Source organism: Papio anubis, chromosome 3, assembly GCF_008728515.1.
Source record: "Papio anubis isolate 15944 chromosome 3, Panubis1.0, whole genome shotgun sequence".
NCBI lineage: Eukaryota > Metazoa > Chordata > Mammalia > Primates > Cercopithecidae > Papio > Papio anubis.
In genome coordinates this window covers 183,934,839-183,962,351 of record NC_044978.1, presented here as the reverse complement: position 1 = coordinate 183,962,351, position 27,513 = coordinate 183,934,839, and the positions used below count along the sequence as shown (strand labels likewise).

The window sequence follows — 27,513 nt, the reverse complement described above, 5'->3', positions numbered from 1 at the left end:
AAAAAAAAAAAAAAAAAAAGCAAACTCTAAAGTGGTATATGCAACAAAACCTCACTCAAAGCGTGTAAAAAAAGGGATGAAAAGCAACACATTAAACTTTTAGCAGTAATTCTGTGGGTGAGATGATGAGCAGTTTTATTTTGCTGACCATTTCCTTTAAAACGCTGTGAAGAAGGTGCTTGCAGGGGACACTACCTGAGAGGCTTTCCCACGCTCCTCTGACTCGGTGTCAAGCCGGGATGCTCGGGGGCCCGGGAGGAGACACTGCCTGTAGTAGAACAAGAAAAAAACACGAGTCGTTCACGGTAACACATCACGGTGCTTTGAGGACGACAACCAGGCCAGCCTGCTGTGCTTCTCGGTAGCTGTCACTGCCTCTCCGCCATGAGGGCAGAGGCAGGCAGAGCCACACAGGCACGCAGGTTCCTCTTCGGTCACGCGCAGCCCTGGTGCCAGCACTGAGCAGCCCCGGGTCTTCCACATGAGGGCGTAAATATCCTACATTTTAATCTTTCTACCTTTATGCACCTCTGCAGCTTAGAGAATATGTAAGCCATCTGAATTGTCAGCAGCTGGAAAGCGAGACCTGGAAATGAACTGGCCAGTCCCAGCTGAGCTTCAGCCTCACTCAGGGGCCCTCGGCCGGGGGCTCTGCGAAGGGGCCTGCCCGTCATGGGGGCAGCCGTGGGCATGCAGACTGTGCCTGGCATACACAGGTGCTCAATGAGCATCTGGAGCACAAGCTTCTTCCCCTGCCTCTCCCAAGCCTTGGCTCCTGCTCCCGAGAACTGCCGGAAGGGCAAAAGCACGTCCAGAAGTTCTTTCAGCGCCCCACCCGTGTTTGCTTTCTCCAGGTGCCTTGTAAGGTGAAAGGGGAGATGTGACAACTGAGTTCTCAAGCAGCACCTGCTCGTGGACCCCAGGCTGGGAAAAGCCACCTGGTGAGGGAGCCCGAGCATTAGGCTTCCCCAGCGCAGTGACTGGTGACTGCCCGGTGACTGCCCAGTGCCTGCCTGCGGCGGCATGTCGGGGGGTTGCAGGCCTGTGGGGCACAAGGCAGTCTCCGTATCCCCAACGGGGGTCTTGTCTTTGCCCCGGGCTGTGCGGACCTTGTGAGGATGTTGCCTGCGGGAGGTATCATAACTCCTGAGTCTGCAGGTGACCCTGAGAAGCCTCCAAAGAACAGCTAAGAGCAAGAAGGAGAGCTGTCCTACTGGGCTGTGTGAGTGCTGCCTTCACTTCTGTCTTTTATCATGGTTTGGCATCTGGAGGCTTGTGGACCCTGCAGAGACTGCCCTCCTAGGGACAGCCAGTTCCTAGAGGCAGGAGGCCATGGTGAGCACACTTCTGATATGAAAGCCAACAAATTCAGAGCCCATGTTCAGAGCCCACCCCAAGCCTGGGCAGCCTGTTCCACTCACCCTGCCTGATCCTCCCATGAGAACCACAACCAAGGTGCTAGGTCTCCCCTCACTCCCTCCCTGGGGGTCTCTGGGGAACTATGAGTGGAAACTCCTTTCCTGACAGCCATTGCCTCCTCATCCTTCGGTCTCACACCAGCTGATTAAAACAAAACCCTGTACATTGAACACACAGAACCACAAACAATAACGATAGCAGGCATCTTTTGTTAAGTAACTTATGCTCAATACTAGATGGTTAGTTGAAATTGTTGGCTGGGCGCGGTGGCTCATGCCTGTAATCCCAGCACTTTGGGAGGCTGAGGCAGGCAGATCACCTGACGTCAGGAGTTTGAGACCAGCCTGACCAACAGTGGAGAAACCCCGTCTCTACTAAAAATACAAAATTAGCCGGGCGTGGTGGTGCATGCCTGTAATCCCAGCTACTAGGGAGGCCGAGGCAGGAGAATCACTTGAACCTGGGAGGCAGAGGTTGCAGTAAGCTGAGATCACGCCATTGCACTCCAGCCTGGGCAACAGAGTGAAATTCTGTCTCAGAAAAAAAAAAAAAAAAAAAGAAAAGAAAGAAATTGTTTCCTGTTTACTCAATGGAAATTTTTCGAGATAACTATTATCAACAGAGATGAAGAGACTGAGGACCCAAGAGGCCAACAACTCACCCAGGCTCTGGCGAGCAGTGCTCAGACAGCCAAGTGTGGGCCATGGGATCTCAGACCCAAAAGACCCCCTGCTGCTTAGCCCCCTGCCTGTCCCACAGGGCTCGGGAATCCTAAGGAGTCCTTTAGGTTCTGCTGGGAACCAAGTCACACCAGGAATCACCCTGAAGAGCGGGGACTTGGAGAAAGGGGTGGCCAGGGAGTGCTAGAGGAAGGCCCGAAAGCCACCCAGAGCCAGGCCAGCTCTCAACAGCACAGCAGCCCTGAGCCGGGAGGAGCTCCTCAGGGTGCCAAGGGGGCCCCGTGTTTCAGCCTCACTAAGAAGCAGGTGACCAGAGGGATAACCCATTCCTACGACACCTTCCAGCGCAGCGGTCTCTGGTCAGGGGAGTAATGCTGTTTAATGTGTTTCACAAAGATGTCCATTTGAAAAATTTAATGAAAACACACTGACATTTGAAGAGGGTAAATTTCACCATCTGGGTGCCCAACAGCCTGCTTCCCTGTGGTGCCAGATCCCCTGTGTTGTGTTCCGGAGGGGACCACATACTGCAGAGTGACTGCCCTGCGCCCCTGCCGACAGGTCAGACAGCCCGACACACTGCTCAGTGAGTCCGCAGGGCAGACAATGGACAGACTGCCCGCCTGCCACTCTGACATGTGAGGGGTCCGGGACCTGCCGTTCACCAACTCATTTAGTGAGTGCTTCTTGAGGAGGACCGCTGGCTACAGTTAAGTAGAAATCAGTGAATTATCTCTACGAAGCCAAGTATGAAGCTGGACAAAATGGTAGAAACAATGGTTCAGGCCTCTGAAAATCAACTTGAGGCAGACAACAAATCACAACACACTGACTCCCGAAATCACAACACACTGACTTCCGAAATCAGAACACACTGACTCCCGAAATCACAACACACTGACTCCCGAAATCACAACACACTGACTCCCGAAATCACAACACACTGACTCCGACTCTTTGGAAATCACAAATACATTACCGACTCAAATCACAAATACTGACTCTCGAAATCACAAATACACTGGACTCTGAAATCACAACACACTGACTCCTGAAATCACAACACACTGGCTCCTGAAATCCCGCTGCAGCTTTGGGAGGAGCGGGACTTGGCTTCCCGGCCTGAGGGTGAATACAGACACAAAATTCCTCAACAAAATACCACAAACCAAATCCAGCAGCATATAAGCAGCTGCTCCACCTCCCCCTACCCCACTCTACCCAGTAACAGCACAGCTGCACCAGGGTAGGTGGCTGAGGACCAGCAGCTTTGCTTCCAGAGGGGGTGGGCTCAAGGTGGGAGGGGAACACTTTCATCAGCCATGGGGGGTCCATCTGCAGGACCTGGAGAGGCCCACAGCCCTGGCTGGGGAGGGGTCAGGAGAGCAGGGACCAGTCAGAAAAATAATGGGGAGATGCTGAGAACAAGAGAGCCAGACGGAGGTGGCTCTCCCGGAACCCTGGCCGACAGAAGCAGCACAGGCATGTGCAGGGGATCCAGCACGGCCACAGAAGTGATGCCACAGGGGACCAGGAACCGACTGGATATCAGCTCCCTACACGCGCGGATCGTTGGCCTTGGGGAGCCTCAGGGATGCGCGGTGTTGGAGCACAACCACGGACGGAGCAGCAGCCCACCGCTGAGCTGTAGAGACAGGCGGACACCCCGGGACACCCTGGCTCAACAAGAAGTGCAGAAACCATGAGCGGACACATCTGCAGCTGCCACGGACACAGGTTCTCCAGGTCCTGGTGAAATACCCAAGCAAACAAAAACCAATCAAACAACCTCTGATAGAAATACAAGAATCCAGACTTGCTCAAATACAGTACCCAGGTTGTCCAGATTGCAGCCCCTAATCATGGGACAAGCAAAGAAACAGAAGCGTGACGACACTCAGGGAAAAGGGCAGATGGCAGAGGCCCGCGCTGCGTGGCCCAGATTGCATTTCCTAAGGACTCCAGAGTGGCTACTGTAAATGAGCCAAAGAATTAAAGGAAAATATGATGATAGTGACTCAACACACAGGGCTTCCAGCACAAACACAGAAACACTGAAAAAAAAGAACCAAGAACGGAACCTTTTCTAATGCATTCTACAAGGACAGAATGAGGTCCTGACACCAAAAGCAGACAGAGACGTTACAAGGAAAGAAGTGTGCTGACCAGTATCTCTTATGAATATAGACACAAAATTCCTCAACAAAATACCAGCAAACCAAATCCAGCAGCGTATAAGAAAGATCATACACCATGACCAACTGGGATTCACCTCAGGAATGCATGGTTCCTTCAACACACAGAAATCAACACCATATTAATATATTCTATCGATGGAAGTAATTACATCTATGAACACATCACGGTAACAGAACAAAACCCAATGATCATCTCAAAAGATAAAGAGAAAGCACTTGAAAAATTTAACCCTTCTTCATGACAAAGGACTAGAAGGGCACTTCTCAACCCTACAAAGGGCGCCTCCAGGAAACCTTCGGTGAACACCATCCTTCATGGTGAAAGGCTGAAAGCTTCCTCCTAAGATCAGGAACAGAACAAAGACAAGGATGTCTGTTCTTGCCACTTGTATTCAACACTGTATTGAAAGTTCTAGAGAGGACAGTTAGGCGAGAAAAATAAATGAAAGTCCTGCAGTGGTATGGGAAGCGAAAAAATAAAAATAAAAGTAAAAGATAAATAAAAGGCACCGTGGTTGGAAAGGAAAAAGTAAAACGACCTCTACTTGCAGATGACATGATTTGCCATATACAGAAAACCCTGGAGAATCCACAAAACATTCCCCAGAGCTCATAAATGAACTCAGTAGATTGCAGGATACAAGATCCACCTATAAAAATCAGTTGTATTTCTATGTACTGGCAATGAAAATCTGAAAATAAAAGTTAGAAAACAATTCTATTTACGGTAGCACCAAAATAACAAAATACTTAGGATTAACTTTTACTAATGAAGTACAAGATTTCTTCACTGAAAACTATAAAATACCATTGAAAGAAATCAAAGACCTAAATAAAGGGAAAGCTATGTCCAACATTCATGGATTGGAAGACGCAGTGTTAGTATTAGATGGCAACACTCCCTACATTGATGTACAAGGTGAATTAAAACTCCACCAAGATTTCAACCGGCTTTGTCAGCAGAAATGGGAAAGTTGATCCTAACATTCATATGGAAATGCAAGGAACTCAAAATAGGCAAAGCAACCTCAAAAAAGAACAAAGTTGGAAAACTCACACTTCATAATTTCAAAAGTTACTATAAAGCTATAGTAAGTGACAGACAAAAAGAAAAATACTTAAAGCAGCAAGAGAAGAGCGACTCATCACCTACAGGACAATATGATTAACGGCTGACTTCTCATCAGAAATAATGGAACTGGCTGGGTACGGTGGCTCATGCCTGGAATCCCAGCACTTTGGGAAGCCAAGGCTGGTGAACGGCTTGAGATCAGGAGTCCAAGACTAGCCTTGGGCAACATGACGAAACCCTGTCTCTACAAAAAATTGAAAAATTAGGCCAGGTGTGGTGGTGGCTCATGCCTGTAATCCCAGCACTTTAGGAGGCCGAGGTGGGCAGATCACCTGAGGTCAGGAGTTCGAGACCAGCCTGGCCAACATAGTGAAATCCTGTCTCTACTAAAAATATAAAAATTAGCCAGATGTGGTGGCAGGCACCTGTAATCCCAGCTATTCAGTAGGCTGAGGCAGGAGAATCACTTGAACCCAGAGGTGGAGGTTGCCATGAGATCACGCCATTGTACTCCAGCTTGGGCAACAGAGTGAGACTTAGTCTCAGAAAAAAAAAAAAAAAATTAGCCAGGTGTGGTGGTGCATGCCTATAGTCCCAGATACTCAGGAGGCCGAGGTGGGAGGATTGACTGAGCCCAGGAGATCCAGGCTGCAGTGAGCCATGGTCAAGCCACTGCACTCTAGCCTGGGTGTCAGAGTGAGACCCAGTCTGGGAAAAACAAAACAAAACAAAACCCCACAAAAAAACCAATAATAATAATAATAATGGAAGCCAGAAGACAGAGGAATGACATATATACCAAGTGCTAAAAAGTCAACCAAAAAAATGTATATTCAGTGAAATTATCGTTCAAAATGAAGACAAAGACATTCAAATATGGAAAAAAAAAACAAAAAACAATGAAGAGAATTCACTCCTAGCCAATCTTCCCTGCAAGAAAAAACTGGAAATGGTTAATATGTTGTGAATGATGTAATAAAAGATTTTTTTTCTCTAAAGGACTTTAAGAAACATAAGTTTAATTCAGGAAATAATAACACCATATTGTTCATTTATAACACATAGATCCCATATATATGTATATAAATAAATATGACAAACTAGGTGGGAGGAAGTGGGGCTATATGGGAGCAATGTGGTTACGTTCCACTGGAATTCAGTCAGTGTTCACTTCAAGTATTCTGTGATGAGTTCAAGATGCATGTTGTAATCTCTAGAGGAATCACTAAGCAAATAATAAAGCACACAGATAAAGTATCAACAGAAGAACTAAAATGTTTATTAGTCTGCTTGAGCTTCTATAATAAAATACCACAGACTGGGTGGCTTACACAACAGAAATTTATATCTCTTAGTTCTGGAGACTGGCAAGTCTATCAAGATGCTGGTTAATGTGGGTCCTGGCTTGCAGACAGCAGCCTTCTCTGTCTTCACACGGCCTCTTTTGTGTGTCTGTGCAGAGAGTTAGTGAGCAAGCTCCCTGGTGTCTCTTGTGTTTTAAAAATTTATTAGGATACAATTTCCTACCTTAACCATTTTCAGTGAACAGTTCACTGGTATTAAATACATTCCTAATGCTGTGCAACCATCACACTGTCCATCTCTGTAACTGTTTTCATTCTGTGAAACTGAACCTCTGTTCCCATTAAACGAGAGCTTCCCACTCCTCCATCCCATAGCCTCTGGCAGCCACCATCCTCCTTTCCGTCTCTACAATTCTGACTACCTCACACGCGAGGACTCACAGAGCATTTGTCTTTCTGTGACTGGCTTATGCACTTAGTGTAACGTCCTCAACGTTCATCCACACGGTAGCGTGTGTCGGAGTTCCTTTCCCTTTTAAGGCTGAATCACAGTCCATTGTATGGAGACACACATTTTACCTATCCATGTTCATCTGGTGACACTTAGGCGGCTCCCACGTTTTAGCCACTGTGAATAATACTGCTATGATCTTGGGTATACAAGCATCTCTAAGAGACCCTGCTTTCAATTCTTTTGAGCACTGAATTGAAATGCAGGATCATCTGGGAATTGTGTTTTTAATTTTTGGAGGAACGGCCACACTGTTTTCCACAGCGGCCACACCGTTTCACATTCCCACCAACAGTGCACACGCTTCCAATTCCTCCGCATCCTTAACAACACTTGTTATTTTGAGTTTTAAAAAATGATTACAATAAATATTTATTTAAAGAAAACATCTGCAGACCAAATAATTCTGAAGTTTGTTTCAGGTTTAACCATCTTCATAAGAATACTCTGAGGACAGCTGCATCCACAGACTTCAACTACATGATTACTTCTTTCTTTGTCCATTCTTCTCTCTCGTTTCTTTCTCTTTATTTTTTTTGAGACAGGGTCTCACTCTGTCACCCAGGCTGGGGTGCAGTGGTATGATCACTGCTCACTGCAGCCTTGACCTCCCAGGCTCAGGCAATTCTCCCACCTCAGCCTCCCAAGAAGCTGGGACCACAGGTGTACGCCACCAGCCTGGATAATTTTTTGTAGACAGGATTTTGCTCAGGCTGGTCTGGAACTCCTGGGCTCAAGCTCCACCTCGGTCTCTCAGCCTCCCAAGTAGCTGGGACTACAGGTGTGTGCCACCACACCCTGCTAGTTTGGGTATTTTTAGTAGAAACAGGTTTCACCATGTTGGCCAGGCTGGTCTTGAACTCCTGACCTCAAGTGATCTGTCCGCTTTGGCTTCCCAAAGTGCTCGGATTACAGGCATCCATGCCTGGCCTGTTTTTGTTTTAAGAGACAGGATCTTCCTCTGTCGTCCAAGCTGGAGTGCAGTGATACAATCATAGTTCACTGCAGCCTTGACCTCCTGAGCTCAAGCAATCCTGCTTCAGTGTCCTAAGTAGCTAGGACTACAGGTGCGATTTTTAAAACATATAGTAGCCATCCTAATGGGTGTGAGATAGTATCTTGCTGTTTTATTTTTTTTCCTCTCTTGGAGATGAGGTCTTGCTGTGTTGCCCAGGCTGGACTCCATCTCCTTGGCTTGAGCAATCCTCCCACCTCAGCCTCCTGAATAGCTGGGACTACAGGCATGAGCCACCATACCCAGCTCTTGCTATAGTTTTGATTTGCATTTCTCTAATGATGAATGATGAGCATCTTTTCATGGCTTATTGACCATTTGTGTACTTTGCCCATTCAAGTCATCTGCCACCCACCCCCCCCCGACTTTTCTTTTTTCTGAGACAGAGTCTCACTCTCACCCAGGCTGGGGTGCAGTGGTGCAATCTCGACTTATGCAACCTTTGCCCTCCAGGCTCAAGCAATCCGCCTACCTCAGCTTCCCGAGTAGCCGGGACTACAGGTGTGTGCCACCATGCCTAACTAATTTTTAAGTTTTTTGTAGAGATGGGGGTTTCACCATGTTGTCCAGGCTGGTCTTGAACTCCTGAGTTCAAGCGATCCTCTTGCCTTGGTCTCCCAAAGTGATGGGATGACAAGTGTGTGCCACTGCGCCCGGCCTTTACCCATTTTTGAATCAGGTTGCTTGTTGTTAAGTTTTAGTTCTTTATGTATTCTGGATTGTAATCCCTTATTAGATACATATGATTTGCAAATATTTTCTCTGATTCTGCAAGTTGCCTTTTTACTCTATTGACAGTATCTTCTGATGTGGAAACTTTTAAATTTTCTGAGGTCGATTTGTTTAATATTTTTGTTGTTGTTGTGTGTGCTTTGGTATCATATCCAGGAAATCACTGCCAAATCCAACATTGGGAAGCTTTTGCTCTATGTTTTCTTTTTTTTTTTTTTTTTTTTTTTTGAGACGGAGTCTCGCTGTGTCTCCCAGGCTGGAGTGCAGTGGCGTGATCTTGGCTCACTGCAAGCTCCGCCTCCCGGGTTCACGCCATTCTCCCGCCTCAGCCTCCCAAGTAGCTGAGACTACAGGCGCCCGCCACCACGCCCGGCTAGTTTTTTGTATTTTTAGTAGAGACGGGGTTTCACCATGTTAGCCAGGATAGTCTCGATCTCCTGACCTCGTGATCCACCCGCCTCGGCCTCCCAAAGTGCTGGGATTACAGGCTTGAGCCACCGCGCCCGGCCGCTCTATGTTTTCTTCAAAGAGTTTTATATTTTATAGTTTTAGGTCCTTGATCCATTTTGAATTAATTTTTGTACATAGTGTTAGGTAGAAGTCCAACTTCATTATTCTGGAGGTGGATATACAGTTTTCCCAACACCATTTCTCGAAAAAACTGTCCTTTCCCCCACTGAATAGCATCTCTCTCCACTGACTAGTGTCTCTCCCCATTGAATATCCTCTCCCCCTGAATAGTGTCTCTCCCCACTGAGTAGTGTCTCTTCCCACTGACTAGTCTCTCTCCCCACTGAATAGTGTCTCTCCACTGAAGAGTGTCTCTCCCCACTGAGTAGCGTCTCTCCCCACTGACTAGTGTCTCTCCCCACTGAAGAGTGTCCCTCCACTTAGTGTCTCTCACCACTGAGTAGCATCTCTCTCCACTGAGCAGCGTCTCTCCCCACTGAGTAGCATCTCTCCTGAGTAGTGTCTCTCCCCACTTACTAGTGTCTCTCCCACTGAGTAGTGTCTCTCTCCACTGAACAGTGTCTCTCCACTGAAGACTGTCTCTCCCCACTGGGTATTGTCTCTCCCCACTTAGTGTCTCTCCCCACTGCGTAGCGCCTCTCCCCGCTGACTAGCGCCTCTCCCCGCTGACTAGCGCCTCTCCCCGCTGACTAGTGCCTCTCCCCGCTGAGTAGCGCCTCTCCCTGCTGAGTAGTGTCTCTCCCCGCTGAGTACTGTCTCTCCCCGCTGAGTAGCGTCTCTCCCCACTGAGTAGCGTCTCTCCCCACTGAGTAGCGTCTGTCTCCACTGAGTAGCGTCTGTCCCCACTGAGTAGCGTCTCTCTCCACTGAGTAGCGTCTCTCTCCACTGAGTAGCGTCTCTCCCCACTGAGTAGCGTCTCTCTCCACTGAGTACTGTCTCTCTCCACTGGGTACTGTCTCTCTCCACTGAGTAGCATCTCTCCCCACTGAGTAGCATCTCTCTCCACTGAGCAGTGTCTCTCCCCACTGAGTAGCGTCTCTCCCCACTGAGTAGCGTCTCTCTCCACTGAGTAGTGTCTGTCTCCACTGAGTAGTGTCAGTCCCCACTGAGTAGTGTCTGTCCCTACTGACCTAGTGTCTGTTTCTCCACTGAATGGTGTCTTCTGTTCTCAGGACATGAATCTTATTGGATTAGGGCTCCATGCTTATGACCTAATTTAACTTTACCTCCTAAAGGTTCTAACTCAAAATATAGTGACATTGGGGGTCAAGGACTTCAACATATGAATTTTGGGGGAACTCAAATCAGTCTATAGCAAAATGGTATGATAAAAATATTTATTGTAAACAAAGGCAGTTAAGGAGATACCAATAAACTAAGAATCCTGTCATACATAAAACAAAAACCAGCAAGACAGCAAGCACAAGTCCAACCACAAAATTAATAATTATATTAAATATCAATGGACTAAATGATTAAATCAGAAGGTATAGATTATAACAGATCAAAAAACAAGATCTAACCATATGTTGTCTATCAGAGGCACATCATGGATTGAAAGACACAGACAGGCTGAAAACCAAAGCATGGGAAAAGATACACCATATGAATGATAATCAACATAAAAATTGAATGAAGAAAATTCCACCATAAAAAATAATGAAATACCTAGGGCCAGGCGCGATGGCTCATGCCTGTAATCCCAGCACTTTGGGAGGCTGAGGTGGATGGATGGCTCGAGGCCAGGAGATCGAGACCAGCCTGGTCAACATGGTGAACCCCGTCTCTACTAAAATTACAAAAATTAGCCGGGTGTGGTGGTGCACCCCTGTAATTAATCCAAGCTACTCAGGAGGCTGAAGCACAAGAATTGCTTGAACCCAGGAGGCAGAGGTTGCAGTGAGCTTAGATGGCACCACTGCACTCCAGCCTGGGTCACAGCAAGACTCCGTCTAAACAACAACAAAAAAACAACCTATGTGTAAGTTTATCAAGAAAGTACAAGGCCTGCACAGTGAAAATACTGAGGATTCTTGAGAGAAACTAAGGAAGCTCTAATCAATGGAGAGACACAGCACATCTATGGACTGAGACAGTTAAAACTGTGAAGATGGCAGTTCTCCCCACACTGATGTAGAGATTCAATCAAAATCGAAATCCCGGCAGACTTTCTTTGTAGAATTTGACATTATCCTAAAATTTATATGGAAATGAAGAGAACCTGGAATAGGCAAAATTATGTTGACAAATTAAGAAAAAGGTTAGAGGGCTATGCCATCTAATTCCAAAACTTACTGTAAAGCAAAAGTAACCAAGATATTGTGGTATTTGTGAAAGGAGATAATATACTGATCGACAGGGTCCAGAAGAAAGCCCTCACCAGCCGTTCTGCTATTTATTCTCCAGTGTCTCTGTCTCCTTTGTCCTTCTATTGTCTTGATTGTCTTTGTGTTTAACACATGCTTTACAACGTCATTTAACAATCCCTCTTGAGTTTTCAGCTGTGTTTTTTAGAGTTATGTATGCTGTGGCTCCATCTCCTCGCTCTTCCTTTGTGCTTATTATCCTCTATGTTACATCTATTTGTTGTAACTCCAACAATACAAGTTATAATTGTTGCTTCAATTTTGTGTTTTGTAAAGTAATGAGAAGATAAAAGAAATTAACAATGCAGTCTCTTATTCTCATCCCATAATCACCATTCCCCATGCTCTTCATTCCTTCTAACAGACTGAAGTTACTGTGTGGCATCAGCCTAAATGCCTTCTTTTACGTTTCTTGTAGGGCAGGTCTGTTAGCAATGAATTCTGCTTCTGTTACTCCGTGAATGTATTTAGTCTTCATTTTAAAATGTTAATTTCACTGGATACAGAATTCCTGGTTGACGTTTTAAAAATGCATTTTGAACATGACCATATCTGGAAAGAGTTTAGCAGAAAATACAAACCTCTGAACAAAATAGAAATCTATGAATCTGGCTGGACGCAGTGGCTCATGCCTGTAATCCTAGCACTTTGGGAGGCTGAGGCAGGTGGATTGCCTAAGCTCAGGAATTTGAGACCATCCTGGGCAACATGGCAAAACTACATCTCTAGTAAAAATACAAAAAAAAAAAAAAAATTAGCTGGGTATGGTGGCACACGCCTATAGTCCCAGCTACCTGGGATGCTGAGGCACAAGAATTGCTTGAACCCAGGAGGAGGAGGTTGCAGTGAGCTGAGATTGCACCATTGCACACCAGCCTAGGCGACAGGGCGAGACTCTGTCTCAAAAAAAAAAAAAAAAAAGAAATCTTATCAATCCATATCGTTATAAATTAGTGAATACATAGATACGTGAATTGGGTAAAAGAAAAAGCTCTTCTTTATAGTAGAATGACAATTAATACATATAGAAGGAACTGTGGAAATGGAAAAATTGCTATGAGGCAGTCATCAGAGTGGTGGCTGATTGGGGGGCAGGGGGCGTGAGGCCGGATGAGGAAAAAGGTATCAGTGTCATTTGGACTATCTCTCCACAAGACACCCATCCATTATGGGGGACGTAGTGACTGCAGTGAGAATGCCTGATAGATGCCTGTGTGGTCAGGCGACCAAGGTGAACACCCTCCTGGAGGAATCAGGCAACCACGGTTAACATCCTCCTGGAGGGATCAGGAGACCAAAGTGAACATCTTCTTGGAGGGACTGGGATACCAAGGTGAATATCCTCCTGGAGGGATCGGGAGACCAAGGTGAACGTCCTCCTGGAGGGATCGGGAGACCAAAGTGAACATCTTCTTGGAGGGACTCGGGATACCAAGGTGAACGTCCTCTTGCAGGAATCAATCCGGTGACTAAGGTTAACGTCCCTGTGGCAGAATGCGTCAACTCTGTGCTCTGATGTGCGAAGCAGAGCAGTAGCATTTCTGGGGCATTCCTGCCAATAGAGGATGGTCTGGTCTTCTGAGGAAATACCAGACAACCCAGGTTATGGGTCACCCTTCAGAATGTGAGGCCTAATTATTCTTCAAAACTATTGAGGACAAGAAAGAGAAGTATGAGGAAATGTTCCAGTCCAGAGGAGACAGAAGAGATGTTACAGCTGGATGTAGCTCATCTTTCCATGAGATTCTTGACCAGAGGAGAAGAGAAACTCTTGGCAACCGCTGACGGGATGGTAGAGCTGTGTCAGCGTGGACTGTGCTTGTCAGCGTGGATGCCTGGCCTGAGTTGCGGGTGGTCTTGTAGGACTGTGCCATGTCAGTGTGAACATGTTGCGCATGGTTTTGTAGGACTGTGTTCTTGGTTTTTAGCAGTGCCAGGGCACCACACTGGCAACATGCTCAGAGGTTCAGAGAAATACCAATGATGACAGATAGGGAGCAAATTAATAAAATGTTAACATTTGGGGAAATCTGGGAGGGGAGATATTGGAGTTTTGTTTTTTTTTTGTTTTGTTTTTTTTTTAAATACTGTTCTTACAATTTTTTCTGTGTGCTTGAATTATCTTCAAAATAAATTATTAAAAAAACTCATCTTACAACATACCTCAAGATAAACTTCAAAGAATTTGGAAGAAGGTAAACATTAAAAACTACAAGGATTCTATTCTGTGAAAGATAATGTCAAGAGAACAAAAGGACAAGCCACAAAATGGAAGAAAATATTTTCAAGATACATATTTATCTGATAAAGAAACGTCATCAAAAAAAAGACTCACAAAAAAGAACTGTCGGCCGGGCGCGGTGGCTCAAGCCTCTAATCCCAGCACTTTGGGAGGCCGAGATGGGCGGATCACGAGGTCAGGAGATCGAGACCATCCTGGCTAACACGGTGAAACCCGGTCTCTACTAAAAAATACAAAAAACTAGCCGGACGAGGTGGTGGGCGCCTGTGGTCCCAGCTACTTGGGAGGCTGAGGCAGGAGAATGGCGTAAACCCGGGAGGCAGAGCTTGCAGTGAGCCAAGATCCGGCCACTGCACTCCAGCCTGGGCGACAGAGCGAGACTCCGTCTCAGGAAAAAAAAAAAAAAAAAAAAAGAACTGTCATCCAAAATATACACAGGACTCTTAAAACTCAACAATAAGAAAACAATCCAATTAAAAAATAGGCCAAAACCCTAACAGACACTTCAGCAAAGAAGATATGCAGATGAAAAATCAGCGTAAGATGCTCCTAGTCATATGTTATCAAAAAAACGCAAAATAAAACAGCAAGATACCACTACATACCTATCAGCTGGCCGAAATCCAGAACACTGACATCACGGAACATGAGCACGTGGAGCAACAGGAACTCTCATTTGTTGCTGGTGGGAATGCGAAAAGCTGCTGCCACTTTGGAAGGTAGTTTGGCAATTTCTTTCAAAACTAAACACCCTCTCACCATCTGATCCAGCATTCACATTCCTTAATATTTACCCAAAGGAGCCGAAAACATGTCCACACAAAACTCTGGCACATGGACATCTATAGCAGCTTAACTCCTAATTGCCAAAACTTGGAAGCAACCAAGATGCCCTTCAGCAGGTGAATGATAAACTGTGATACATCCAGATAATGGAATATTATTCAGTGACTAAAAAAATGAGCTAGCAAACCATGAGAAGAGATGGAGGAACTGTAAGTGTGTGTTGCTAAGTGAAAGGAGTCAATCTGAGAAGCCACATACTGTATAATTCCAACTCTAGGATAGTCTGAAAAAGGGACCATAGAAAGATCAGTGGCTTTCAGGTGTTGGTGGGAGGTGGGGGAGGGATGAACAGGTGGCGCACAGAGGATTTTTAGGGCAGTGGCACTATTCCATATGCCACTACAATGGCGAATATATGTCACTGTGTATTTGTTCAAACCCATAGAACATACAACGCCTAGAGTGAAGCCTGATGGAAACCATGGACTCCGGGTGACAATGACGTGTTCATGCAGCATCATCAGTTTTAACACATCAGCTGGTCTGGTGGGGGATGGGGATGGGGGAGCTGTGCATGTGTGGAGTCATGGTATATATGGGAAATCTGTACCTTCCTTTCAATTTTTCTGTGAACCTAAAACTGCTCTAAGAAGAAGTTTAAAAAACCATTCAATTAGAAGAAAATGATTTAGGTATGTGAAAAAAACCTCCCCAAGCATGAGACCCTATGACTAGATTTGAGTACAGAAAAATATTAAGTCTCTCAAATTCAAAGGTCAAATATAAAATTACAAAGCAAACTGAGTAAAAGGTTAATATCCTGCACACTGAGGGGTCTACATAAACGACAAAGGAATAAAGCAGATAATTCATAGAAAAAACACAGAGGAATAAATTTAAAACACTCAGAATCATTAATAGTCACATAAATGCAAATCAAAATTACTATTTCCTTTCAGACTGGCCAAGAGGAAACACAACAGACACAGTGAGTGTTCTGAGCGTGTCCAGGGTGCCTTCGGCCTGCTGGGACCGAAACAAGGCGGCCCTGTGTACCTCGGCACATATCGGAAGCGTTTAGAGAGTTGGTGTGCTCCCTGTGCCTTCCAGAACTGAATGCGAGGAGGAGCATCCAGGGAGGACGGACGTCTATGCAGAAACACGGTGAACCTCTGCAAACGACACACACTCTGGGAACAGGGGGCTTAGACAAGGTCAACCATGGGATGAAACAGAAAGAAGCTGTTAGATGTGGCCCCGTGGAGATGCAGGAGACAGTGTGCGGGGAGATGGCCTGTGTGGGCTGAGGCCGATGTGCGCTGAGGGTTGAGGGAGGGATTCACTTTGAAAACGGACCAGCAATTCAAAGCCAGTTACCAGAAGCAAACCCAGTGACACTATTTTTGTTAAAAACCAAGAGGACAGAGAATGCAAAGGAGCCAGTTTTCTCCTGTGACTTGTTACACGGTCATCAGGAGCTTCTCCCTGGGACTCAAACGCTGCACCATTTTGGTAAATATGTAGCCTCCTACACACCGGGTGGAAGGACAACACCCACTTGGGTAGGTTCTGACAACTCTGATTGATTAAACATGACCTTTCAGGGAATATATATATATATATAGAGAGAGAGTTGTTGTTGTTGTTGTTATTTGTTTGTTTTTTGAGACGGAGTCTTGTTCTGTCGCCCAGGCTGGAGTACAGCGGCACAATCTCGGCTCACTGCAAGCTCCACCTCTCAGGTTCACGCCATTCTCCTGCCTCAGCCTCCCGAGTAGCTGGGACTACAGACGCCCGCCACCACGCCTGGCTAGTTTTTTGTATTTTCAGTAGAGACGGGGTTTCACGGAATTAGCCAGGATGGTCTCGATCTCCTGACCTTGTGATTTGCCCGCCTCGGCCTCCCAAAGTGCTGGGATTACAGGCGTGAGCCACTGCCCCCGGCCTCAGGGAATATATTTTAATTGACACGTGTATTGATTTGAGGTAAGGTTACAGGAAATTTTACTTACCCATGCGTCCATCTTGAGGTGGACTAATCACGGAGATTCTCGCAGGGCCGGCTGCTATCTCCAACTAAGAATGCAACAAGAAAACAATGGATAAAATTCCAATATTGCCGCTTACAAGATTCAGACTCCCAGTGTCTGTTAGGAATACATTTCCTGGAACCCCATCTCCCTCATCTTTATTGCCCTCTGACAAGTTCCTGTCTAATTTGATTCTGTGTCCATCTCCCGACTCTGCCTGCTGGTGGTAGAAGGGGTGTGGGTGGGTATTATCTATTTGATTCCCTCCGTTCCACCAGGGCCTATAACAGTGAATGGATAACGGGCTCTACTAGGAATTTTAGGTGAAAAAAACGAAGTCTGCAGCTGATGTTAGAGAATGTGAAATCCTGAGTAAATCATTCTTGGGTGCATAATTTTGTCACCTTGAAGTCCAGATGCCGACAGACAGGGTGGAGCTAACGCTGCTCGGAGCTGTGTGTGCTGGGCCCTGCTCTGTGCCCACCCTTCACCCTACCCAGCAACCACAAGGCCGCTGCTGCCACCCTCCCTCCTCAACCCACAGGAACCTGTGAATCCACAGCTGCCAGCCCAGGTTCTGAGACTGGTGAGGGAGGCTGCTCTGCTCTGAGTCCCTCCTGCCTCTCAGTGCGACCTGCAGCATGGCAAGGTGCTATTTCTAGTTGCTGCCCCTTCCTGGGCTCGCTCCTCTGGCTCTCAACTCACTGCTGGCATCTCCTGTTCCCAGGCTCCTTGCCTCACCCCCGCTGGTCCTCAGGTTCTGCCGTCATCAACTGTGCCCCGCCAAGACCTCTGCTGCCCACCTTCCTGGCTTCTGCTCCTGGCACAGCCATCCCACAGATCCTTTAATCCACAGGCCCTTCCAGTACACCATGGAAGCCCCTCTGTGTCCTCGTGGCCTCTCGAGCAGCACAGCAGCGCCCTGCTCCGGGGACACTCTCTGCCACACCCTTGGCCCTACTCTGCCAGTCCTCTGCTCCTGCTTGCTGGCAAGACTCTAACCTTGGAAGGATGGACCCCCCCCCCCCTGCTTGGCACGGCCCTCTGAGCTGCCTGCAGGCCAGTGGTCTCATGGAGCTATCCATGGGGCGCATTCCCCATCCACCCGAAGCTCATGACCTCACTCCCACCCCCAACAAGGCAGAATCTTGTGAAACTGGGAGCTTTTGTCTCTGTACCTTCAGCCTCTGCCTGCCATCCTGTGAACACCAGACGTATTCCTGCCTCATCAGGACAGGCTCCAGGTACTTCCTCTCACCTGCCTGGAGTGCTGCTATGCCATCATTTCTGGATCCTTCCCATCTGCTAGGATGTCTTCAATATCAAGTTCATCCTAAGAATCCCCTTGACATCACCGCCCCTTTGAACTACATTTCACTTGCTGCTCCGTTTAGAGAAAATCTCCGTAGAGATTCGAGTGCTCGTGTCTTTCCCCGTCCTGGTGCTGTCTGATAGCTGTGAGTTACAGAAGAGAGTGGTGCAAATCTTTCTTGTCCATGGGCCATGGCAGACTTGGCTGGGCAAGACACTGGTTCCTGCCATGTGGGAGGGGCTGTGTACCCATTGGTGTGTTCACATCTGCATTCCTGGCTGCCTACACACATATTTGCTCTTTGGATTCTCCTTTAAACCAGTTTTCACATTTAACTGGTGGTGTATTAGGCCATCCTTGCACTGCGATAAATACCAGAAATTGTGTAATTCATAAAGAAAAGAGGTTTAACTGGCTCATGCTTCTGAGGGCTGTACAGGAAGCATGGCAGCAGCCGCTTCTGGGGCGGCCTCGGGAGGCTACAATCAGGACGGGAGGCCAAGGGGGAGCAGGCGCATTGCAGGGCAAGCAGGCAAGAGACTAGGGGACAGTGCCACGTGCTTTTAACTAGCCAGATCTCATGAGAATTCGCCCACCACGGCAAAGACAGTATCAACCATCAGGGATCTGCCCCCATGACCCAAACATCTGCTACCAGGCCCTACCTCCAGCACTGGGGATTATAATTCAACATGAGATGCCAGCAGGGATGAATACCTAAACTATATCAGCTGGTTTCCCTCATTAACTCAAAACTTCTTCTTTTTTTTTTTTTTGAGACAGGGTTTCACTCTGTCATCCAGGCTGGAGTACACTGGGGCAGTCACAGCTCACTGCAGCCTCAGCCTCCTGGTGGTGATCCTCCCACCTCAGCTTCTCAGTAGCTGAGACTACAGGTGTGCACCACCATGCCCAGCTAATTTTTTGTAGAGATGGGCTCTTGTCACGTTACCCAGGCTGGTCTCAAACTCTTGGGCTCAAGGGATCTGCCTGACTCAGTTCTCAGAGTGTTAGGATTACAGGCGTGAGCTACTGTGACTGGCCAATTCGTAAGCTGAAGGAAGTATGTGAATGGCATTCATTTTGTATTTGTGAGTCATTATTTTACCTTTTCAAAAAGATACGTTAACCCTGGTCAATTTTACATAACAGAAAATCCCATGCTCATTTAAGGTGAACAGATTTATCTGTTAATTATCTTAATTAAGTTAATTAAGAAATTATCCAGCCAAGCCCCACACCGTAGTCAACACTTCCATCTCCGTGTGAAAGCAGACTCTCCCTTGCCTTCTCAGGCACCTTGTCCAGGAGGGTGGGGGCCTTAGGCTCTGCTTCTCCTCCTCCCCAGTGCCAGCAGCCTGAGGTCCCCAGGCCTGGAGCAGCAAGGGTGGAGGAGGAAGGAAAAGAACCAAGCCTCTCTGGGCAGGCCCAGCTGTGTCCCAGGCACTCTCATGGGATGGCACTGGCTTTGCTTCTCCAAGTCCACCCAATGACAGACACTTGCACTGTGGCCCTCCCTCTGACGAGCCTTCGGGGCAGGAACCCCACCAAGAGCACCCCCCGATAACGCTCTTTCCTATGCAGCCCTCAACAGTGTGAGAGGTTCAGCTCGAGAGGCCTGTACACTGCTCTCCGCAGGCCACAGAAGACCTTGGTCTGCAGAGGCAACAGGTGGTGTCCCCAGAACCTTTGCTCAGGCTGAGGGTTACCAGGAGCACCTCTCACTCTACGCAGTTATGTGGGGCAGGGAGGACAGGAGCTCTTTCCAAAGGAACTGCTACACACATCCACTCCGGGGTGACAAGGCGTTTCAGGAGGTGAAAAACTGGTTTTAGACACTTTCCTTGAAATTTGCATTCTGGTGTGGCACAGGGGTGGGCAAACTATGGCCCACAGCCTGTTTTTGTTAATGAAGTTTTATTAGAACACAGTCATGGTCATGCCATTAGCTTCTGTACTTTCTATGGTTGCTTTTGCAATTCCATGACAGAGTTGAGTGACTGTGATGGACTGTCTGGTCTGCAAAGTCCAAACGTTTTACTATCTGGCCCTTTACAGAATATGTGCCGGTCGGGCGCGGTGGCTCACGCCTGTAATCCCAGCACTTTGGGAGGCTGAGGTGGGCGGATCACGAAGTCAGGAGTTTGAGACAGCCTGACCAATATGGTGAAACCCCGTATCTACTAAAAATACAAAAATTAGCTGGACATGGTGGTGCGCACCTGTAGTCCCAGCTACTCAGGAGGCTGAGGCAGGATAATTGCTTAAACCCGGGAGGCGGAAGTTGTAGTGAGCCGAGATCTCGCCACTGCACTCCAGCCTGGGCGACAGAGTGAGACTCTGTCTCAAAAACAAACAAACAAACAAACAAAACCACAAAAACCCGTACCCCCCCAAAAAAAACAAAGAAAATGTGTGTCCATGTCTGGTCTTTGCCCCTCACCTAGGAACTTTGATTCATTACATTCTGGTACCTCAGCAATAATTTCCAACAGTAGAACCCAGTGAAGTGTCAATCAATTTAGCCTGCCAGTCTTTTCTTTCTTTTAGAGACAGGGTCTCACTATGTTGCCCAGGTTGGTCTTAAACTCCTGGGCTCAAGTGATCCACCTGTCTTGGCCTCCCAAAGTGCTGAGGTTACAGGCGTGAGCCCAACGTGCCTGCTGCCTGCCAGTCTTGAGTATTCTCTATTCTCGTCAATTACTCAGATCCTAAGGAAAGGTAGAAAGCTGACCTGACAGAACCAAGTTCTTCCTCCTTAAGCTGTGAGGACTTGGAGGCTGTGAGTTCATCCATTAAACAAGGTCCTAGTGCACCAAAAGACAGCTGGAAGCAAGTGTCCAGCCTTGGGGGAGCCAAGGCAGGTGGTAGGGACCTACAGGGACCCAGGAGAGGGTTCCATAAGAGCTTCCAGCAGGGCCTGAGGGGGCAGGTGGCGTGCTCGGTGTGGGCCAGTTGCCTCGGGACACGGGCACCCACGAGGCAGTGTGTCCCTCTGGAAGCACGGCTCCAGTGCTGCCGATGTGTATGGGTGCGGCCATGAGGATAGAGGAGGTGAGCTGGGCAGGGAGAGGACGCGTGTGCTTGACCCAACTGCCAAGGAACTGGCGTTTCTCTTTCACCGAAGCTGTGGCGGCTCTTCATTCCCTACGGAATCCAGTTCCGCCTTCTTATTCTGACTCCAGGTTCCTCCATCATCTGGCTCTGGGTGGGATTACTCATGTCACAGGGCTGCTAGGACGACAGAGTTTGTATCTATAAAGGCTCGGAACAGTGCTTGCCAATGAGCCACACTGTGTCGCACAACACGAAGCAACACATAAATCAAATAAGCCAATCACTGGCACTGTGGAACACAGGCATTCACCGCTGCCAGAACCCACTCGGTTTTCCTGCCTTTGCTCCTTGGCCCCCTCCTGCCCCACATGTTTTTTAAGGCCTGATCCCTCCCATGGGGTGCAGTTCACTGCCCTGAGTCCTTCCCAAACTGCCTCCTCTCTCCTGTTTCCGAGCCACCTGGTGTGTGGCCGCTGTGCATCTGGCGCCGAGCTCTGCCAACCCAGGGAGACGACGGGAGAGCGGGGCCTGGAGTCTCCCTGAGTTCCGGGCAGGTTTCCTCTGGTCTTGCTTCTCTCCAGCTTGAAGTTGGTGCTTCCTGTTTCCCAGAATCCTTAGCTTTTCTGACCCATTTCTTTTCCTGGGCTGACAAAGTTTACTGTTGTCTTCTTTGGCACTGTTTGGCACTTCATGAGACAGCAACTGAAGGCAGGTAAAGCACAGGGCCACCAGCTTTGCTGCCATTTCTGTTTGACACCAACAGGGACCAGCACGGGACCAACATGGGAACAGCGGAGGATCAACGCAGGATCAACCCAGAACCAACATGGGACCAACACAGGGTCAACACAGGACCAACATAGGGTCAACACAAGACCAACACAGGATCAACACAAGACCAACACAGGACCAACACAAGGTCAACACGGGACCAACACAATGTCAACACAGGACCAACACAATGTCAACACAGGGTCAACGCAGGACCAACACAGGGTCAACACAGGACCAACACAGGACCAACACAGGACTAACACGGGACCTGCACGGGAACAACACAGGACCAACACAGGGTTAACACAGGACCAACACAAGGTCAACACTGGGTCAACACAGAACCAACACAATGTCAACACAGGACCAACACAAGATCAACACAGGACCAACATAGGACCAACACAGGGTCAACACAGGACCAACATGGGACCTGCACGGGAACAACACAGGACCAACACAGGGTTAACACAGGACCAACACAAGGTCAACACAGGGTCAACACAGAACCAACACAATGTCAACACAGGACCAACACAAGATCAACACAGGACCAACATAGGACCAACACAGGGTCAACACAGGACCAACATGGGACCTGCACGGGAACAACACAGGACCTGCGTGGGACCCTGCCACACTCTGTCTGCATTTGCTTTTGTTTCTCCAGATGCAACTGCAGTCCCGGCTGTTCAGGCAGAACAGGAGGGTTCTCATGACCCAGCTTACAGCCACAGCCCACCCCTCTCACCCACGGGGCCAGCACATGATGCAGGAGCCAGCACATGACGCAGGGGCGCTGTGCAAAGTCTGTCTACTGTTGCATGAGCGGTGATATTTTTCAGTACTGAGGAAAATGGGAAATGCCACGTCTGGTACACGGGAAATGAGGAACTCGGCAGGAGAGATGCACTTACTTTTCTAATCGGAGAAGGAGAGAGATCAACTTCCATTGACTCCAGTCTGTTAAACACACAGTGAAAGGCTTTGAGTGAGCTCAGGACTTACCCATAACGTCAGTTGAAATACACACAAGACGAGACCATGCATAAATGTCTAAATCTTCCTCTAGCTTCGTGCTGCAGCCAGAGTTTAGCCACTGAGGCATCTGATCGCTGCCATTTCCCTCCCTCTTTAGGGCCACCCGCCGTCTGTACCAGGATGTAGCCTCTCCAGGACACTGAGGTCGCTGGCCCACCCGCCCTGGCTGGGCTCTCTCTGACATGCCTCTCTTGCACCTCTGCACACTTGGCTTCTCCCTCCAGACCACCCCTTCTCTTCTCTCTGCCAATGCCTGCCTGGAGCCTGCTAGACTAGGACGTCCTGAGAGTGGGATCCCGAACTGACTTCTGTTATCACTCGCTGCCTGGCCACACATACCACACCATGCACGCTCACTACACACTAGTTCCTTCATTTGCCAAAGGGAGACAGGAAAACATCGGATTCATTTTGCATTGGCCCCCTCCTAGCCCTGCCATCCTTATGGCTCGCGATCTCTGCAGAAAGAGGCTCACTCTTTTCCAACAGCTCCAGCAAGAGTCCCATGGATGACTCCCATTAGTCCAGCCTGGCTGGAGTGAATTTTTCTAATTTTAGGTGGCCTCAGCAACCATTTTGATGACAGGTTTAACTTTCTCATACCAGAGGCAGGGCTCAGTCACCTTCAACAGTTTTCAGTTCTCCACCAGCTCCCAGTGCCTCAGTGTGGTCCATCCGGACACTTGCCTCCCAGTGGCTGCCTCCCTGTGGGAGGGTGGACAAAACCCACTTGGCTGGCCCCGCTGACTCCTCACCCTGCGTGGACCATGCAGATGTGCCACAGTGATGCCCTCAGTCACAATGGGACCCATGGAGCGCGTGCCTGCCTGCTCTAAACCCACCAATTAAAACTCCCCACGAGAAACTTGCCTGGATGATGCCCTGAGCCTCAATAAAGGTGCTGGCCCACAGGGCCCCCCCCTCTGCCTGACCCTTCTTTCCTGCCTCTTGCTACCTGTGGACAGAGCACTGTTCTCCCCACGCATGGCACCCTCCCCATCCAGGACCTGTGAGTAATAAATCTGAGTGTGTTTCCTTTCACAGGGTGGACTGAATTTGTGCCTTGCATCTGAAGAGCTAGGAGCTACCCCAGGCCGGGTTTTCTCTGGGACACTGGAGGGAATATGAGGGTGGGCTCCCTTTGCCAGAGTGATGGCCCGGCAGGCACAGCCTGGAGATGGGGCAGACACAAGCCACAGGGCATCTGCCAGTACGAACGTTTCCTGTGTGAGGGACCCCCAGCCATGGGTTGGGTAACGGGTTCAGGCCATCCACCAGGTGAAAGGATTCCATGAAAGGCACCAGGTCAGCCCCTTAATTTCCTGTTAGGGCAGGGCTGTCAGCTGCGGGGCACTGGATCCCCAGTTTAGCTGGGGGGGGAGGGGGCACGCAGAACACTGGGTCACATGATCATTCCCAGACCAATCACCGTGGCTGCAGGGATGGAGTGCTCTGATTGGCCAGCCTGGATCACACACTTAGTTTGGGACCTGAGCCTCACAGGGATATGAAATAAGTACCAAAATGAGTTGATGTCCAGTCAATTGTCTGGACTAGCAAAACCTGGGGGCTTGGAGGGGGGATGGGGTTGGGATGGGAAGGGAGGTGCAGAGGCGGAAAGACCTGCGGGTCCTGTGATTTCTGCGAGCGACCCACGCACCTGTCGGGGGTTGATGAGTGAGGTGGCAGCAGGCATCCGTATGGCTTTGCTGGAAGAGTGATGACGAAAATGCCAACGTCAGTGCACACAGTGTGATTCAGCAACATGCATCTCTATTTTGTTCTCTTTCTGGCATGATTTTACTTACTTGAAACTGAACTTTTTATTGTGCTGAAAGTTGTTTGTTGTGATGATCTCATACTAAATAGATGGAGAAAAGGTATTGAATTAAACCATAAAAACTGATGTCCCCCCAGGTCATTCCAACTGAAAGTGAATCAGTGAAATGTTCTTACTGGGTTTGCAAAGGGCATTTCACAGGAATTCAGTGGTTCCCAAAGTGTCCTGTGAGTCCCACGGCCCTGCTCCTCCCCAGCGCAGAAGCCGAGTGAACTCAACACTCACTGCCATTTACATCACTGGCTCTTGCAACTACAACTGTCACTCAGCACACGGCCACCGCTGGTGTTAAAGCTGTGAAATGAAGACCTGACAACAGGAGCCACTAATGCACCAGCTTTGAAAGGCCACTAAGAGGCCAGCCATGGTGCCTCCTGTCCGTCATCCCCACACTCTGGGAGGCAGGGGTGCGAGGACTGCTTGAGCCCAGGAGTTGGAGGCTGCAGTGAGCTGTGATTGTACTACTGCACTCCTGCTTGGGCGAGAGAGCAAGAACTCATCTCAAAAAAGGAAAAGGAAGGGGAAAGGAAAGGGAAAGAAAAAAGACAAGAAAGAAAAACAGGCCAGCAAGAGAAATATGGACAAGTCACTTGGTCACGTTTTCTGGTCTAGCAACCCTGGACTGATCTCCATGATGGCCAGTAGCAGAGACCGCCTGCTGTGTCCCATGACTCCCGGTCACAGAAGGCTGCTGCACCTGGGTCCTCTCTGCCTCACGGGGCCTGGTGGACACGCTGAGATGCACGTGTAAGACTGGGGGAGCGTGTCTGTTTCCGCAGACACACTGTTTCTGTGGACACACTGAGGTGCATGACTGCAGATGAGGGTGGGGCTGTCTCCTGGCACCGAGTGCCCGTCTATGCTGGCCGGGTTTTGAGATGCGAACAGTCTGCCCTCAGCAATTTCAGTTTGGGACCAAGCTAGCTAGGAATAGGCAGTTGTGCAACAGCTCAACCACTCGGACCTCCGCTGTGCAGTCACCTGCTAGAGCCCACCCTGGCACTGCCCCTCAACCTCCTCACCCAGAGTCACTTATCCCGACAGCCTGTGTCCCGGCCTGACATAAAAGTTCACTTTCTGCCTCTTCTCCCCCAACACAGAAGCTCCCAGAGGACGGGCACTTGGCTCGCTTGGCTTACTCCGAATTGCCAGACCCCAGAACAGCACTGAGAATGCACCTGGTGCTCAGTAAACACTGGCTGTTGCGTGGCTGACTGTGGTGGGTGGAAGTACCTGACCTTCTGCGTCTGGCAGGGCTGTGGCCTGGCTCCTCTGCAGGGCACTTGCTCCTGCTTCCAAACCACTCTAAAACGCACTTTGTTTCGTGGGAGCAAGAGGACGATGACAAAAACAACGACGACAACAAAAGTGGGTAGCATGAACGCCACCACAGTGAGGCTGGGCAAGACATGTCGGGGGCAGTGGTCTGGGGCGGGTCAGCTGGGCTCGCAGAGCACACGGGAATCCTCTCTGGAGGAAAATGCAGGCGATACCAGGTATGTAGGGAGTGGGACTGACCTGTGCCACCTCACCAGAGATCAGCAGAATCACACCTCCTCCAGCAAGAGTGGAAGAAAAGAAGGCAGATTTGGATTCCTGAGGGTATCAGGTAAGGAACATAAAAAGGCTGCCTGTGAGATGACTACATAAAAGACGAAGATGCAACAATGAGCAAAGATTATTTTCCAAATGGTGAAATGAGCAGGGATGTTCTAGAAATGTTAACTGTAATGGACAGAACAAAAACTCAAAGGGGGCCGGGGGCGGTGGCTCACTCCTGTAATCCCAGCACTTTGGAAGGCCCAGGTGGGCGCATCACCTCAGGTCAGGAGTTCAAGACCAGCCTGGTCAACATGGTGAAGCCCCGTCTCTACTAAAAATACAAAAATTAGCCGGGCATGGTGGTGGGCACCTGTAGTCCCAGCTACTCCGGAGGCTGAGGCAGGAGAATTGCTTGGACCGGGAGGCGGAGCTTGCAGTGAGTTGAGATTGTGCCACTGCACTCCAGCCTGGGTGACAGAGTGAGACTCTGTCTCAAAAACAAACTCTCAGTGGGGTTCACTGGCTTAATTTGAAAATCCGGGAGCTGGAAGAAGCAACCAGCATGTGACTAGGTGGCCTAAGACGACGGAGATCACAGCGGAGGCTGATGTGGAGGGCAGGGAGCTGCAGGCTGTGGCCGGGGATGCAGAGGGTACTACTTGAAAAGATAATGGGCAGGAATTTTACAGAATTGATGCAAAACACGAATCCACAGAAAGAAAGAAAATTATACACCAAGAAGGAAAAAAATGAAAGTAACTCCACACTTTGATGCATTTTTTTTTTTTTTTTTTTTGAGAGACAGAGTTTTGCTCTTGTTACCCAGGCTGGAGTGCAATGGCATGATCTTGGCTCACTGCAACCTCCGCCTCCCAAGTTCAAGAGATTCTCCTGCCTCAGCCTCCTGAGTAGCTGGTATTACAGGTATACACCACCACACCTGGCTAATTGTATATTTTTTTAGTAGAGATGGGGTTTCTCCATATTAGTCAGGCTGGTCTCGAACTCCCGACCTCAGATGATCCACCCACATTGGCCTCCCAAAGTGCTGGGATTACAGGCATGAGCCACTGCGCCCGGCCCCTTTGATGCATTTTAAGTATCTGCCTTTCCTCTTGTGA

General features: G+C 48.6%; 1 protein-coding gene across 2 annotated transcripts in view; it reads right to left on the bottom strand.

The window, feature by feature from the left end:
• RNF212 (ring finger protein 212) overlaps positions 1–27,513 on the bottom strand; it is a 57,610-nt gene that overhangs the window by 2,223 nt on the left and 27,874 nt on the right. For both annotated transcript variants that reach the window (XM_031664802.1, XM_031664803.1), the window contains 5 exons: positions 24,819–24,871; positions 24,671–24,719; positions 22,887–22,932; positions 16,809–16,872; positions 196–268 (listed from right to left, as the gene is read on the bottom strand). In XM_031664802.1, coding sequence (XP_031520662.1) covers positions 196–268; positions 16,809–16,872; positions 22,887–22,932; positions 24,671–24,719; positions 24,819–24,871 — 285 coding nt within the window. The remainder of the gene's footprint in view (positions 1–195; positions 269–16,808; positions 16,873–22,886; positions 22,933–24,670; positions 24,720–24,818; positions 24,872–27,513) is intronic.